The 16,550-nt window shown below is 39.5% G+C and overlaps 1 protein-coding gene across 1 annotated transcript; it reads left to right on the top strand.

The window, feature by feature from the left end:
• Positions 1–4,714: 4,714 nt before the first annotated feature.
• camkvl (CaM kinase-like vesicle-associated, like) lies at positions 4,715–15,662 on the top strand. Its single transcript, XM_037684109.1, has 11 exons — positions 4,715–4,815; positions 5,976–6,107; positions 6,268–6,342; positions 7,071–7,209; positions 10,426–10,546; positions 11,725–11,800; positions 11,988–12,124; positions 12,317–12,395; positions 12,471–12,558; positions 12,836–12,844; positions 13,900–15,662. Exons 1-11 carry the CDS (start codon positions 4,721–4,723, stop codon positions 15,355–15,357), a joined length of 2,409 nt encoding a protein of 802 aa, XP_037540037.1. The 5' UTR covers positions 4,715–4,720; the 3' UTR covers positions 15,358–15,662.
• The last annotated feature ends 888 nt before the right edge of the window (positions 15,663–16,550 follow it).

Genomic DNA, 16,550 nt, shown 5'->3' with positions numbered 1-16,550 from the left:
TTTTCTTCTTCTTCTAAATTTACTGTCAAAGACAAGTAAATAAATAGTTGTATCTGCAAAGCTGATAGTAAGAACACCTAAAAAGATGTCACAGTCCAAAAATGACTACCAACATGCCTCTACTCTCAAAGTTCTCTGCAAGAAGGCTGTTATTCTTTGACAGCCTAGAGATGGAGTGATGAACTTCTCCCCATCAGGGCCACAGATGGCGTAGGTCTTAAAATGACTGCTGAAGCCACACATCACTCTGTCAACATCAGCAACGCTTATCTGGATGAAGGCATACAATTACTTTGTTACTAGCAGATGATTTGTGTGGGACATGAAGGCATTGCTTTAAGGTTTCTGCAGGTCAACGATGAAATGCTGGCAACAAATGAGCTGAAGGTCTTTTTTTATGAAAACAAATCAGTGTTCATCATCATGTGAAATGAAAACACTGTTATATGAAGTTTGCTCCCAGCAAAAGGTGTTAAATTTGTTTTTATTTTTTTAAGTCAGACAAATCTTCAGGAGCCTGATGACAGAATGATATAGTTGGTATAGACTAAATGAGTTATGTGTCAGAGTTCAGGTTTTTGGATTCAGAATTCAGCCAGACAACAAGAGTGTAAAAACAAGAAAACAGATTTATTGATATTCAGCTGCTGGAGTGAGTCAGGACTCGGGATCCAGCTGCGGTGACAGGTCCTCACAAGCAGGAGGGAGAGAGCCACCTGTCAGAGTTTCTCAAGCAGGTGAGATGAGGGCCACCTGTTGGAGCTGGGCACTATCACTCGGTGAAATGCAGCTGCAAGGCAGAGCTGAGGAGAGTGTGGTCGGAGGAGAAAAATCCAAGAACAAGTTCCAGAACACAGGTGGAGATCATACACAGGGAGTCAGAGTGCCAATAACAAGTCCAAAAGGGTCAGAAATTTGTAGGAAGAAGAAGTACTTGAAACCAGGGTCAGATGGGCAGACACAATCAGGCGAGGAGCAGGCAGAGCAGTAAATCCTAATGATGAGGCGTGAGGTCGAAATCCAAAGATCAAGGCGTGAACGTCAGGCGTGAACAAGAACAAGAGCAAGATGGCTGGATAATCAGAAATATGAAGTGTACGATAATCTGGCAGGGAATTAGAGTGAGCATGGGTCTTATATAGGGCAGGTAACAGATGTCCGGCATGAGCGCTGATTAGGCTGAACGTAGAGAGTAGGCGTGGTTGGATGACAGGAGCAGAAAACATGACATGAAGGGCTGTGAGCGAGGCAGGGGACAGAGGATGTGATCATGACTTTATTTTTAAGAATATAAAACATTGTTCTCAAAGGCAGCAGGACACTAATGTTTTGCTCGTGTATCTGTGTTAATTTGACTGTAGCATGAGCAGGTATCTCATGAACAAGATGGCAGATTTCAATAAAACTCTCAGAAAGTAATCATTGGAAGTAGGGATGCATGATATTGGATTTTTGGCCAATATTCGATATGACAATATGTTAAAACTTAGTTGGCCAATAACCGATACCAATGCCGATTTTAAAAAATCACTAGACCTACCTACAGAGAATACATAGCTTTCTCTGCTGTGGAATTAAAATACTACATTATTCTGCATGGTCTTTGTCAAATTGGCCTGCTACCAAATGCAGATGCCAAAAAAAGGGTCTGAAAATGATGTAACACTTTATAAATATATAATATATATATATTTATTTTTTTTAAACCAGTGCCTTTTATATTGGTGAATTATTTTTGATGAAATGGCCAATGTCCTATGTTTAGCTCTATCGCTAATATCGGCTGATACCAATACCATGCCGATAATATCATGCATCTCTAATTAGAAGCTCATCTACAGCTGACTAACGTTTGGAAACACCCAACTCAAGATGGCCGCCTTAGCTAAGTAGTCTTGGCAAACACAAAAATGGTAATAACTATGCCAATTTTACAGATATTGAGCTAAAATTTAGTGAGGTCGTAACTGAAGAGTCATTGCCAACACACAGTAGGAGCACTACGCTTTATGGAACATCTGTGCTTAAACTTTGGCAGTAACTGTCAGTCGGCCCTCTCTGTTAGCAATTTATCTCATAAAACACTGAACAAGTTTTGATAAAACATCCTCCACATACTCCAACTATATGTATCTACGTAGATTTTGCTAAATTGTATGACATTGTGCATAACGTCATTTTCATGGGTTGCCATAAGAGCTACTACTCTGTTATTTCTCATCATAAAATGGTCTTGGTCTAAAACTCTGGCAAGAAAAGCTGCATGCAATATGTATTCCTTCAAGAAATTTGAGGCCTTCAGTTTGTGACATCTTTCCCCATTTTGCACCTTATCAGCCGTTGTACTCCATACACTATGTTACCACATGAATGGATGTGATCCTTTTCCACAATGCCAGCATCACCTTCACTGAACTGGACTTTGTCATGGGAATATTGTTGTTTTTACATAAACTTCAGCAGAAACTAGATCTTTTCAATCCACCGCTATGACCATCACATGGAAGCATCATGCACGGACACGCATATGGACACACAAGCATGCACCCTTCTGCTCTCACTCACATTTGCACATGTCACACATTTGAAACAACCTTTGCACTTGTTTAGTCACACACTCTCATACACAAGCGCATACACACACAGTGTATCCCAGCACTCTGGATTAGGGGTACAGATTAGAGATTAGGGCCAGCGGTTGGATTATACAGCACTCTCCCTCCCCTCCTCCACCTCAGGCACCGTCGGCCCTATCATATACACTAGAAATGCAACACATACCCTGACAAACACACACAATCAGGATTTTATATCACTAATGTCCATTTTTTAAAAGGCATCCTTAAAACGATGCCAACTTTTAAGATTTTTCACTTTTCTATCATTCATCCTTGGGGGTAAGTAGACTCCATTTTAAATTCTCCACTTTTTCCCCCTTCAGTTTCCCTCTCCTTCAGTAAAATACAAAAGCAAAACTATTTTTATGTTATCACTATCTCCTGATGCATTTTCTCTCCTGGCATACTCTTCCTCTCTTAACACCTCATTTGCAGCTACTATCACATCATTTTTTTTCAATTGCCCAGTTTTGTCTGGACGTCGCCCCTAAGCCCCATATGGGCAGAATATAAACAATATCCATCAACGAGATGCGAGTGAAATGAAAACATACAACGGGAATGGGTAAAGTCAGGTGTTTGGAGCTGCAGAAGGACCTTGAGGATAGATGACTGTATCTTACAAGCGATCTGCTTCCTACAGTAGATGGAGTGTTTAGAAGATGTGGGTGAGGAGTGCCTGAGGACTGTGCTGAAATGGTTTATTGATTGCTGATTCACTATCTTGATTCCTGGATTTCTACCTGGATGGTTGGAACCTCCTGTAGGGTCACACTCTATTTCAGGGTGAACATGATAAAAACAAAGTGTGTTTTCAAAATGCATAACCTAACATGCACAAGAAGTATGAAAAGATCTCCAAGGATTACAGTCTTTGTACTGTATAGTATTACATAAAGTGTGCAGCATTAACAGCGGGAATCAAACAAAAAGATTAACTCGTAGGAACGCTTGCAGCAAGTTTTAGATGTAAATCACATAACAATTTGTCATCAAATATCAGGAACTGTCAGCATTTCCTGCCACACCAGTGACGCCTAAATAAACCAGTATGGTGTGTGCAAGTGTGCATGAGTGTGTGTTTTTCAACAATGCCATTTATAGATAAAGTTTAATGTCAACTCAACAGACGTCGAACAGAATCTACAGACTTTAGCAGAGCATAGAGAAGCTTAGCGTGAAGCTTAGTATCTGTTGACATTGCTGGCACGCAACGAGGCTGCCAAAGGCATGGTATCTAGATTAGTCAAGAAACTGACTTGGTTGTAGCTTCGTTTTATCAGCATATAAAACAATAATGGCACTAATAACTACTCGCTTTCCTGCATTGATTTTGCAATGAAACTCTTAAGTATTTATAGGATGCACACCTACAACTAATTAACTTTTGTGGTCAGCCTGATTCACGGACTGCCACGACCAAGTGACTTTAAAAAACAAAAAAAATGACCATAACTGAGTCGGTTATAAAGGTATAGACCCAAAATTTGGTGCGGCAATAGCTGAGACTGATTTCTAACATATTCTGAGCATTAACAGATTGCACAAACATTTTGTTTTACATTATGCTGACAACTATGTCAACTTTGTCTTTCAGCAAAATACCTCAACTACTTGACAGATTTTATTAAATCTTTGAGGAAAAGTTTTTCTTGAATTTACCTCTACAATTCATTAATTGTTAAAGCCAACCCAATTCCCATGTTCCCATGTTGTTTGGACTGCTGTTTAACTGTTTACTTAATTAGTGTTTTAGCGTTTATCTTATATCTCTAACGTATTGTTTAGCATTCATTTAGCGTATTATTACTTATATACTGCTTCTTTTGTACTTTATATTTTTGCTATTTTTGGGTGTAACTGGGACCTTGAGTACGCAGATTCATTCCACCTCATGGCCATATTTGGTGCAAGTGACAATAAAGATACTTGAATTTTGAACCTTGAATTCAAGATAAATGCCACAGCAGCCGAACTTCGAAAACACAAATCTGGCAATAACTCAATAAAAGTTACATATAATGAGCTAAAATTGAATGTGAGTGGAATCAACAATCATTTACACTTTTTCTTTTTCTTCTTTTTGTTAGGTGAATGCCGTGATGCCATTTGGATGCCTTGCCCTGCGAGATGGGCGAACCTATTGCAACATATCTGACGTCACAGACAAATATGAGTTTGGACAAGTCCTTCGAGCGTAAGTGTCTTAAAACTTCATGCATGCGTTTCAGATTTTCTGTTCTGGCACCCCTATTTACAAATAATTTATTAGTTTTAAATTTTCAAGTGCTTTATTAACTTTGCAAATTGTGTAAAATTAATCTGAACTCTTTTCCCTGCACTTATTGTTTAGCTTTTCTTGAAAATAGCGTTGTTGGTTGTTTTTTTCCCCATTTAATAGTCATTTTTTAATAATAATCTACATCGCTTGATCATGTCTGTCCATTTAATACAATTTCCAAGGCGTTTGTTTCTTTTTCGCAGTTTTTAACATTTTTAATACAATTTTCATGCAGAGGTCTGTGATAACCATCATTGCTGGGTGAAAATGTATAATTTCTTTCTCCAGAACACCACAGCTCAAAAGACACACACATGCACACACAGACCATATGCACAAATACCAATTGGTGTAAGAGGCCATATGGCAACAACAACATCTGGCCTCAGAGGTTTTTGCTAAGAATTTACATAACACACACACACACAATGAAGAAAACATGAGATCAGAAAAAAAGTACAAACATTCATCTCTCACGTGCACTTCTTCAACAATTATTGAAGGTGTTACAGCTGCAGCGAAGTAAATAAAAAATGATTAACTATGTGTGTAAAAAAGCTTCCTGATCTTTTTTCTGTGCTGTAAGTGTTTTAACATTAATGAAACAAGCCAGTTTAAATGAAAAATATTAATGCTGGACAATAAAAAATCACTAATTATACATTTTTTTTGTAAGTATATTTGTTCATTAAGAAATATTTCTGTGTAACCTTTCTTAATACTGATTCTTTAAATCCATTTGCATGAAGTACAATTTGCCTCAGAGGCTAAAGAAGCTGATGACGCCCCGTAGATTTTTATTTACAGTCTATTTATTCAACCCAGCCGCTCACCTTCCAATTAAATTCTTTCACTATATTTCACCAGCCCAGCCAGTGTTCTGAATCTTCCTAATTTGAATATTATTCCTCATCTCTCTTGGGTCATTCTTGTCAGATGTGATTAAAAAAAACAGCCAAGCATGGTTTTTATGCTTCACTTAAACACACAGTTACCTTTTCATCCGTCATCTGACACATTATTTATCTTTTTTCCTCTCAGTCTGTCTATTTTCTTTTTTATTTCTTTCTGTGTAGGAAGGAGTTCTGCGAGCTGTGCCTGGCAAAGGACAGACAAACACAAAAGGTGTTTGTCTGCAAGAAATTCCTCAAGAAAGATGGCAAGAAAGTCCGCAAGGCTGCCAAGAACGAAATCATGATCTTGAAACTGTACGTAATTGGCCCGTAAACATTTGGAGAAATGAAAAAGTCTGAAAATAGAACAATAAAAAAAAAATGATGTATTCAAATTTCTAAATTTGAAAGGAACTGTAACAAATTTGCATGTGAAACCCTGTAGTCTGAAAAATCTGAATAATTTCTGCTCCAGGCTCAATCACCCAAACATCCTCCAGCTGATAGACACATTTGAGACCCGGAAAGAATACTTCATCATCCAGGAACTGTGAGTGTAGTTTTTTTATTTATTTTTTTTACATTTCCCTTTTCTGTAAAATCATTCTTTGACAATGCATATATTTGTGCCTCTGTGCATCTTAACACTCACACAAATAAACCCATCATTTCAGAGGTGGGAATTGAATCTTTCCACTTATTACTGTGTGCTCTGGTTCTCCCCTCAGCAACAGAGGAAGGTGTTAGGTTTGATGAGATATTTGCTCTCAGTAACACTCAACATTACTCAGTGGCCCTGAAGCATTGCTTTGCAATGGGAGACCTGGAACGAGGAGCTTGAAATCGATTTGCCGGAGCACGGCAAATATGCATCGCTTGTGACTCGTGCAATTCAACATTTGTAACTTTGTTTAAAAGCAATAACATGGACAAAAACGATGAGCACAAAGCATTTCCATTACTGAAACACCGGGAAGAGAACTTTACTCAAAGTGACGGCAGTCGTCAGGCGGCTAACGTGTAGCTCACAGCTCGGCCTGGGCAATAGTCATTCTATTGAGAGCAATATATGTGATAATCGCTCCCGTTGTTTGTCTCCAAAGTCAACGAAGTCTTAAAGAGTAATACCCAGCGCACTTTCTTTAACTGATCAGCTGTGCTAGGACTGGGGCAGTGAAAGCAACACACAAACAAACAAAAGAGCAACAACTTTGATGCAACAAGAAATTTTGTCGTGTTAAAAAATAACACTGACATACAGTGTGCAATTATGTGCAGCGCCACAGGAGGAGATGTGTTCGACTGGATTCTAGACCAAGGGAACTACACAGAGAGAGACGCTTCCAATGTGATCAAACAAGTTCTTGAGGCCGTGGCGTACTTACACTCCCTCAACATTGTTCACAGGAACCTTAAGGTACAACTGCACTGACTATCCACCACCACATCATATTAGGTGTGTGTATGCAAATATGTTTCACCTGGAAAGTACAAACTGGGGAGTTCATTAAAACAAATAAATAAAACTGTGTTAATCCCAAAGGGAAATGAAATGTTATTGTAACTCATTATCCTCGTTTCATTAAGAAATGTCATCGATACTGATGGCTGTAGGCAGGAAGGATCTCTCGTAAAGGTCCGTCCACAGCGGATCCAAAGAAACTGGCTGCAGATGCTGTCTGATCCATCCACCCAGACTCAGCTGACCTCTCGGTTCCTCCAGTCAGCAGGACCAACTGAATGCCGTGCAGAACTCCTCCCAGAGCGATGGTCGCTCCTCCCAGCAGCCTGCCGAGCTCCTTGTCGCTGCGAACAGCTGTCTGCAGATGCCAGGGGATGATCCCAGTCCTTCTGCTGTCACAAACTGTGGTTCCTGCTAGTTCCAGGATCTCAGTGGTCAGACAATTGAGCACATCCGGCAAGGAGACGGGAATGCATCTGCGGCACCTCCTTTTAAACTCATTTGAGATTTGGGGCTGTGGCTGATATATTATTTGAGCTTTTAAGATGTTAATCAGCTGCTCCTGGTTGTTAAAAAAAACACCTTGTTGTCATGGTTACGCATCATAACAAATGTCCAAAACTAGAAAAGTTTCAGTAAAAATCCTTCCAGCTACACAGCATCTGATGCCAGAGGAAATAATCATCTAAAAAAAATGTGATTTACATCCAGCAAAAGATGAATTAAAGTTTCCAAAAGCAATATCTCAGAATAGATGTAACGTACTCCAACATGCAGCCACTCCGAGCGGCGCAATTCAAGAACATCTCCCACAGAGACGTGAAGTTCTCGTGGCTAGACTTTTTTATGTTTAAGACTTGGAGTCATGGTAGAGCAGGGAGAAAGAAAAGGTGTTATTTTGAAGAAGTACAGTAATCCCTATGCGGATAAGAGACGAGGTGTGGCACCTACGTTTGTGCTTTTGTGTGTATACACTAAAATGTGTGTCTTTGTGGTGAGATTTGAATAAACTAATGGCCTACCTGTAGAATTATAAAAGGAAGAGAAATAAACAACTTTTTACTGTGACTTCACCTCTTCATCATCCCTTCCCAGAGAGCAATATTGAACATTTAGTCCACAGATTCTCTGTGGAGTGTGGAGACATATGGAAGCATTTCTCTGCTATCTGAATTATTAACTGAGTACTTGACTTTTACTTTGGGAGTAAACATGGTCTTAATGGCTTGGAACAATCTATGATACTCATGCTTGCAAACAAATGTATAAGTTTATCCCTCATTCTGAATCCATTAAAAGGGAACAACAGTATAACTTTGCCTTCAGACTCCACCTGCTGGTAGAAGGTAGAAATACATAGGATGGGACTTGTACAGCTTGTCCTAAAAACTTCAGTTACAGTCAGAGTCAGAGTCAGAGTTTCTTTATTGTCATTCGCACCTCATGTGGTACATGTGGTGGAGCGAAATTATGTACACAGGGTCCCAGTTACATCCAACAATAAAATGTATAAGAAAAACAGTAATAACATCTAAGATATGAACTAAGAAAAACATCAACTAAATATACACTAAGCACTCATAACATAAAAACATTGAACATCAGCACAAACATGAACATGAGTCTGTGAGCAGATGTGCACGCATGAACACATCAACATTGAAACAGATCAGCAGCAACATGAAACAGATCAGCAGCAACATGATATGGTTTTTCACAGTGATTATTCTGGTTAGAGATTCATGAGTCTAACAGCCTCAGGGTAGAAGCTGTTCCTCAGTCTAGTGGTTCTACATTTAATGCTCCTTAACCTCCTTCCTGAGGGGAGTGGGGCAAAAAGTGTGTGTGCTGGGTGAGTGGGGTCCTTCATGATGCTGGTGGCCCTCTTCCTGCATCTGGAGGTGTAGATGTCTGTGATGGTGGGGAGGCTGATTCCAACAGATTTCTGTGCAGCCTTCACCACTCTCTGCAAAGCTTTTCTTTCTGCAGCTGTGCAGCCTCCATGCCACACATTGATGCTCGAGCACAGGATGCTCTCCACTGCACACCTGTAGAAGGAGGTGAGGACTGAGCTTCCCAGACCAGCTCGCCTCAGCCGTCTGAGGAAGTAGAGTCTCTTACAGTGACACATACTGTGAGATTTGGGTTCAGTTCAAGAGGTTCCTAGATAAAAAGACAATTGTACTGCTTTGTTTTCATCACTAACCTACATGGTTTAACAGTAATTTAGCAATAGGATATTCAATAGTGCCACAATTATCAACCTGAACATGATTACAGTGTATTAGCTATGGTATGGTTTGCTTACTGTGTGTGCTAGGTTTAAAATATTTTAATCATCTATGACATTGTATATTAAAATAATTTGTTCTTCTCTATCAACGTATTGATGCAAAATATAAATCTGTCAAGAAAGTTCATTTTATTTACATGTTTAAGAATTAATAGACTCCAACATGAAACACTTCAATATGTTTGAACATGCATAATAGCATCAAGAAATGACATTCCATATAAAAGGTATTTTTGACTTATGCGTCATTAAAAAAAGAACATTTGACAGTGAATCTATCTGTATGGATGAAAGTTTTGATTTTTACAGCTATTTGTCTAGCAAAAAATGAAATTGTGGCTTATTCTCAGGAGATAGTTGTTCTTAAATTATTCTGTAAAAATCACTTGGATCAGGCATTTCAGGACTCTCTTGTAAATAAGTCCCCATGGCTCAGTGGAACTAACCTGTACAAATAAAGGTGGAATTAATTTTTTTTTTTCATAATTATCAGTCAGGTTTTGATATTGTTTTGCCAAAATTATTTATCATTATTCTATCTTTCTCCAGCTGCTAGACTGTTCAAAAATTTTGTGCATATTCCATCTGTTGAGAAACCTTACAGCATTTAAAAGCAACAATATTTTAAATTTTTTTTTACCATTTCTATTTCCATTTTACTTTTCAAAAAGAAAAAAAATACAATATGAAAATTAAGGACTGAAATCTTAAATATCCTATTAACTGTGTGGCAATGTCTGTTTTGTTCAAATAAAAGTGATAACTGGCTGCAGTTTTCATATGTTATTTTGCCAATCCGTATCAATTAATTTCTATAAATCTTTTTATCACGTTTGTAACAAATGTTTTTTTTTCTTCCTTTTTTCTTTTCCCTTTAGCTTGAAAACCTGATGTACTACACAGAAAACAATCACAACAGAGTAGTTCTGCGAGACTTTTACCTCTCCAGGTTTGAGAACGGCCCGATTACAGAGCCCTGCGGAACACCCGAATACTTAGGTGGGTTACACTTCATCTATGTGGGCTTTTGGTTTTCATTCATTTAGCATTTCTTATAGTTTCTTGCATTTTACTAATACTTTCACTTTCTGTTGTGCATCTAAACTCAGGGCAATATTTTGCCTTTTTGATGTCTGTACTTTTTGTGCTCTTGAAGATGACAATCTGACAAAAACTCTTACAGTGAAACATAAAGCCCTGAAAAACATAAATAGGACTGAAAGCATTCAGCACTTGCCCTGCGCCTCCTGTTTATCCTCTCTTTTCATCTGCTCTTTGATTCTGTGTATTGCCTCAGTCCTCTCTGTCTTTCTGAGGTTTATGTGAGGGCAATCTGAAGTGCAGAGCTGTGCTTTGGCCATGGTTCTCTGCAGTTTAAGACCAGTGCAATCATTCATAATGCTGGGCTAGGTAATGAAATCAGTAAATAATGAAAAGGAATAGAGTCACTGATGGGAAGAGGGAGGAGAAGCTAAAATGAGAGCTTCAGATGAAAGTTGTCCGAGTAGTTTTATATTCTATGCTGTGAAAGTGTCTATTAAAACCAAGAATTTATTTGTATTTCACATATTCAGGAGCATTTCACATATACAGTGTGGCTGTGGCTGAGTGGTTAGAGCAGCCAGCCTCCAATACAAAAGCTGGGGGTTCGATTCCACCAGCAGTCCGTGCCAAAGTGTCCATGGGCAAGACACCGAACCCCTCATTGCCTCTGATGTGTGTTCCATCGGTGTAGGGGAGTGGTGGTGCAGAGGTTAGAGAAGATGGGCCTGTGATAGGAAAGTCACAGGTTCAACACTGACAATATCAGAATGTGGGTGGGATAGGTGAAGCACCCACACCAGCCTCCACCCTCTTTTGCCCCACTCTGAGCCCTTGAGCAAAGCCCTTAGGCCCCACCATTTGCTCCCAAAAACAGGTTTCTCTTGAAAATGAGTTCTCGTGACTCATTGAGACTACCTGTATAAATAAAGGGTAAATGAAAAAAAAAGAATGTGATGAAGCACTGATTATTCTTTGTACAGAAATAGTAGAGTCCTGTATGAATGGGTAAATGAGGGCACAGATTGTAGTGTAAAGCACTTTGAGTGTCTTGATAAGATAGAAAAGCGATATAGAAGTGCAATCCATTTACATATATTTCTTTTTGTTGCATCGACTGAACTCTTTGCCATCAGCTCCAGAAGTGGTGGCTCGACACCGATACGGTCGTCCGGTGGACTGCTGGGCTGTGGGTGTGATCATGTACATACTGTGAGTGTCCACATTTAATTTCAAAAACTACATTTCAGCTAACAGTACAATATGTTCTAAGCTGCTTAAAACTTACAACGTAACAGATTCATGCATACAAAGTACATAATTTCTAGAAGTGTGCTTTGTGTTAATATAATCACCCTTTTATTTTTTGTGCTTCGTTTTTTATTTGTTTGTTTTGCAGCTTATCGGGTAATCCTCCTTTTTATGATGAAACTGAAGAAGAGAACACAGATCTACATAATCGCATCATCTTTTGTCGCATTGTTGCTGGAGACTTTGAGTTTGACTCTCCTTACTGGGATGACATTTCCCCTGCAGGTGTTTCTCTCCACCACTCGATGGCACTAAACACCCACTGCTACTTTCTGACATTAAAATTTTATTTCACTGCCTGATTCATTGTGTTTATATAACATCCCTCTCATTTTTAATTTATTTAAAAAAATTAAGCATCTGTTTATTTATCACCATAAATGACATCTTTTACTTTTTGTGCTCTTTGTCTTTCAGCTAAGGAGCTTGTGTGTCGACTTATGGAAGTGGACCAGATGCTGAGAGTCACAGCACAAGATGCACTTCAACATGAATGGTAGTTGTGTGTATATATTCACAACTTGTTGCACACACCTGGGCTTTTCTTTACTGTCCCACTGTCTTTGACCAGGATTGCAGGGAATGGTGCATCAGAGAAGAACTTAAAGGACGGTGTGTGTGCCCAATTTGAAAAGAACTTTGCCAAGGCCAAATGGCGGGTATGAGCTCTTTTTATTTCTTGCAGCACAATGAAATTTAGTAAATGCACTGAAATGAGCAGCAAAGTAAATGGAGGAGCAAGCTTTTTGCTTGGAAATTAATGTAATTGAAGCTTATTGCACAACTCTGCAGAGGTATGATTTAAATTAGCAAGCGATGCAATTAAATGCATAACGGGATAGACAATATTGACAATTAGGAAGAAGAAAAAAGATGCTGATCTTCAGTGAGAGTAACAGATGTAAACCTCTTCTCTCTTTCTCCATGTGATCCCAGGAGTTGAAGGTATTGTTGTTTTGTTATGAGTGAGAATGAAAGGACAGAGCATGAGATTAAAAACTCTCATTCAGTCTGGCATGATTAAACCACACATTTGTTTTAAATAAGGAACAATATTTTTTATTTAAATAGGGGTTCTTATTGGTAAAGTTAGCAAATCAGAATCGCTGACAACTTTGAAGTGCATCGATCATGGCGAGGCTGTTCAGGTTCTTCTCAAGCTCTGTTCCAGCTCATTGTCACTCTGTCTGTCTCAAACAGAGATCCATCTACTCCGTCCCACTTTTCTTCATTGGATTAGATCCAGATGATCAACGTGGCCTGCTCTGCACCTTTCTTTCTCCTCATCTGCACTAGTTTCTGTAACTCGACTAACAGAAAACATATAACAATTAGCAAGAGGAACCAAGTGCTGTTCTGTATTTGCATCAGTGTAGATAAGGAGAAGGAGAAATGGAAAGGAAATGAAGGCTGTTGGCCACTGTTGACTGTTGAACTGCAGTGATTTGGACTGTAAGGCCCTCTAGCATTCCTCTTACACAAATCCTGGCTCATTGTCCCATACTGTTGTTGCATTCAGCTCACACAAATAGAAGCTCTTCAGTTAAGCCATTGTGTATTTAGTGGGTTTCATTTTCAGTGAATTCAAGGGAATTCAACTCCCTGGTTTAGAAACAATTGCCAAGCTCTCACATCTCTATAACTCCTCCAGTGCTTGTAGACTAAAAGTAATCAGATTACTGTAACTCAAACAGGACATCCACATGTACAGTATATGTTTATCTTTTGCAATCAGCAAGTAGTCAAGGAGTTCCTGGAGAACAGTGAGTCTTGAGATTGATTTAAACCAGGGTATATAATATATTATACTCTCCTGATGGTAAACAACTGACACTAACATTTCTTTGCTCCACAGAAATTGCACCTCAGTGCTTGTGGTGCTAAACCATGGTGCTTGAACATGCAATTTGTCCAACACTTGTCTCTAAAGTTTGTTCATTATGTATACTGCATTAACTCTGTCGTCTTTACCTTGTTTTTGCTTTATCTCCTAATTACAGAAAGCAATCCGTGTAACCACCTTCATGCAACGACTGAAGAACTCTGAGGCACTAAATGACAGCTCAGCTGAAGTTCAGGGCATTGAAGGACGCATTTCACAGTGGACAAGTGATGAGGGAGAAAAAGGCACAACTGATGAGGGGGTCACATCAAGCAGCGTGTCTTTAGAGGTTACTGTTGAAAGTGCACAAGTGGGTACATACCAGGATGAGAGCACCATTAAAGTAGAGGAAATACCAGAAGAAGTAAACAAGGCTACAGGCCCATCTGTAGGAATTTCTCCATCAGATATTCAGGAGCCTCTCAGCCAATCAAATTCAGCCCCTAGACCTGCACAAGAGGAGCTTGGTAAGCCAAGTGTAAAAAAGGGAGCAGGGGATGGAACCAGAAGAATGGCTGCCAATTTAGGTCAAAATAAAGAAATACCAGAGGCCAAACATACCCCCGAACACTCAAAGCTGTTAGAAAGCTCTTCAGGCACAGATGTGAATAAAAAACATGCATTCACTTCTCCTGAGCCCAAAAGCAAACAGAAGATGGCTGCAACCCTTCACAGTCCTCCCTCTGCATCGTCTGTTATTGCAACATGCTCGCCAGAGAAAAGACCAGCTACCAAAAGTCTACAGAAGGATGAAACCGATGGAAGCTGGTGTCAGACACAAGTGCCTGAAGAAATGGCAGAAAGGTCAGTGGGAGCTCCAGTTACTTCAGCAGTGGAGCAGGAGACTGGGGTGGAAACAGGAATGGGAGTTAGGTTAAGGGGTGATGCTAGCCCTGTAAGTAGAAGAGATAGGAATGTCAAAAGAACAGACAGGCACAGTGCTGAGGTAAGCATGACCAGAACAGCTGTTTCTCCAGGACCAGGGTGTTATACAGCAGGCAGCTCTGCTAGTTTGGGTCGTCATGCCACACCGTACAATCCAGAATCAGTGACTGTGGGGATGGGGATAGCAGGGAGCTATGGGAGTCCATATAGTTCTTTGTATACAAGCGGAGGAGGGGTAGGGATGTATGGGACTGGTCTACATCACGGAGGAGGTGGGAGCAGTGCTGCAAGTGACTGGCAAATGGACAGTGTGATTGAACAGATTGAAAAGCAAATGGTTGCAGTGCTTGAGAAGATTGAAGGAGACATGCCATCGCTGCTTGAGCAAATAAGTGACTGTCCTGCTGAACCAATGCGTGCCAGGAGCGCACATGCCTCTCCTGCCACCTCTCGCGCACGTCCAACTCAACACTCCTCTATTTCGACGACGCCTCCACCACTTCCCACTTCTCCAAGGCCTGTTCTTCCATCTTTCCCTCACCTTGGCATACCGCCTCCGTCGTATCCCCCACCGTCTCCCCCCTCACAGGCCTCACCTCAGACCCTCAGAGAGCGGGAAGACAAGGATGGACAGAGAGGTGCTGCTCATTCAGTGCAGTCACCAAAAGCTGGAATGGGCAAGGGGTTATAAGGCTAGTGTGCATGAGGCGATAAACATGCAAAACACATAAAACTCTGGATTTATCATTAAAGTAAAGAGTTTATTGACACTGTTTTGCTAAACTTTACTTGATACCCCAAATGGAGAATTATACATTATTTAATTTGAATCAGATTTTATATCAAATAACTGAGAACTCTAGACAAGTAAAAGTAAAGTGCTATCTCTGAGTGACAACAACAAACCCTGATCGTGTCCCTCAGTATCAGCCACACAATCAATCCATTTGGACACGTCCAAGCACTCAGCAGATGTTGCAATTAGCCAACACAAGTAAGAATAGTAGGATAAAGTAACAGCTAATTACAACTGTTCATAAAAAAAATGTGTTTGCATTATTGCCTACAAACTGTAAATACATACAAAAAGCTAGTTTCCTAATGAATATTTTGATCCCAAGATGTTCTTCATGTTCTGATCACCTGTTTTTAGGAAGCTTATTCCATTTTGGTAATTTTAATTTCCTTTATTTATGTAGCTGTTCGTTTTGTTTCTAAGGGTCAGAGTCATGCAGTTGTCTCGGGGTATGTGAAACTGAACTGGTCAAGTATTTACACTGGTTGCTGGAAGTTTGTTTCATGTGAAATAGATAAAATGAAACTGTCAATCAAAGTTTTGGGAAATCCTTTGCAACTGTTGAAAAGCTGGCGAAAACTGGTTTAGATGCTAGATGTTATATAAAGGCATTTAAATATTTCACAAACTTTTTTCTTTTAAATTTTTCCAAAGATCTAGCTTACGAACATTATTTTTTTCCCCCCACTGTACATACATAGGTAATGCTAATTAAAAAGTACTCTCTATTTGCTCCTTTTTATTATGTAAAAAGTTGGATTCTGTTTCATTGTTTTTGGTGTAAGTGCTATTCCAGGTTTTGTGCTCCCCCCATACTAAGAAATCATATTCACCATCTATGTAAAATGTGCTCTGTTTGCAAAGACTTCAATAAAAGTATTTAAATTAAAAAAGTGTTGAAGTTATTTTTCTTTTCCATGTTCAGGCACCACAGGTACATTCTCATAAAAAAAATACTACAAGTCCCACAAAGCTCTGCGTCAGTTTTGGATTAGTCCATCCTTGTTAGTGGACTATCTTAAACTGCTTACATTTAAAGAAACACCGTAGTAGTAGGAAACTAAATACAAATTATCTTTGAGGTATTG

This window comes from Nematolebias whitei, chromosome 11, assembly GCF_014905685.2.
Source record: "Nematolebias whitei isolate Nwh7 chromosome 11, NemWhi1, whole genome shotgun sequence".
In the NCBI taxonomy this organism is placed as follows: domain Eukaryota; kingdom Metazoa; phylum Chordata; class Actinopteri; order Cyprinodontiformes; family Rivulidae; genus Nematolebias; species Nematolebias whitei.
This window is presented reverse-complemented; position numbering and strand designations above follow the sequence as displayed.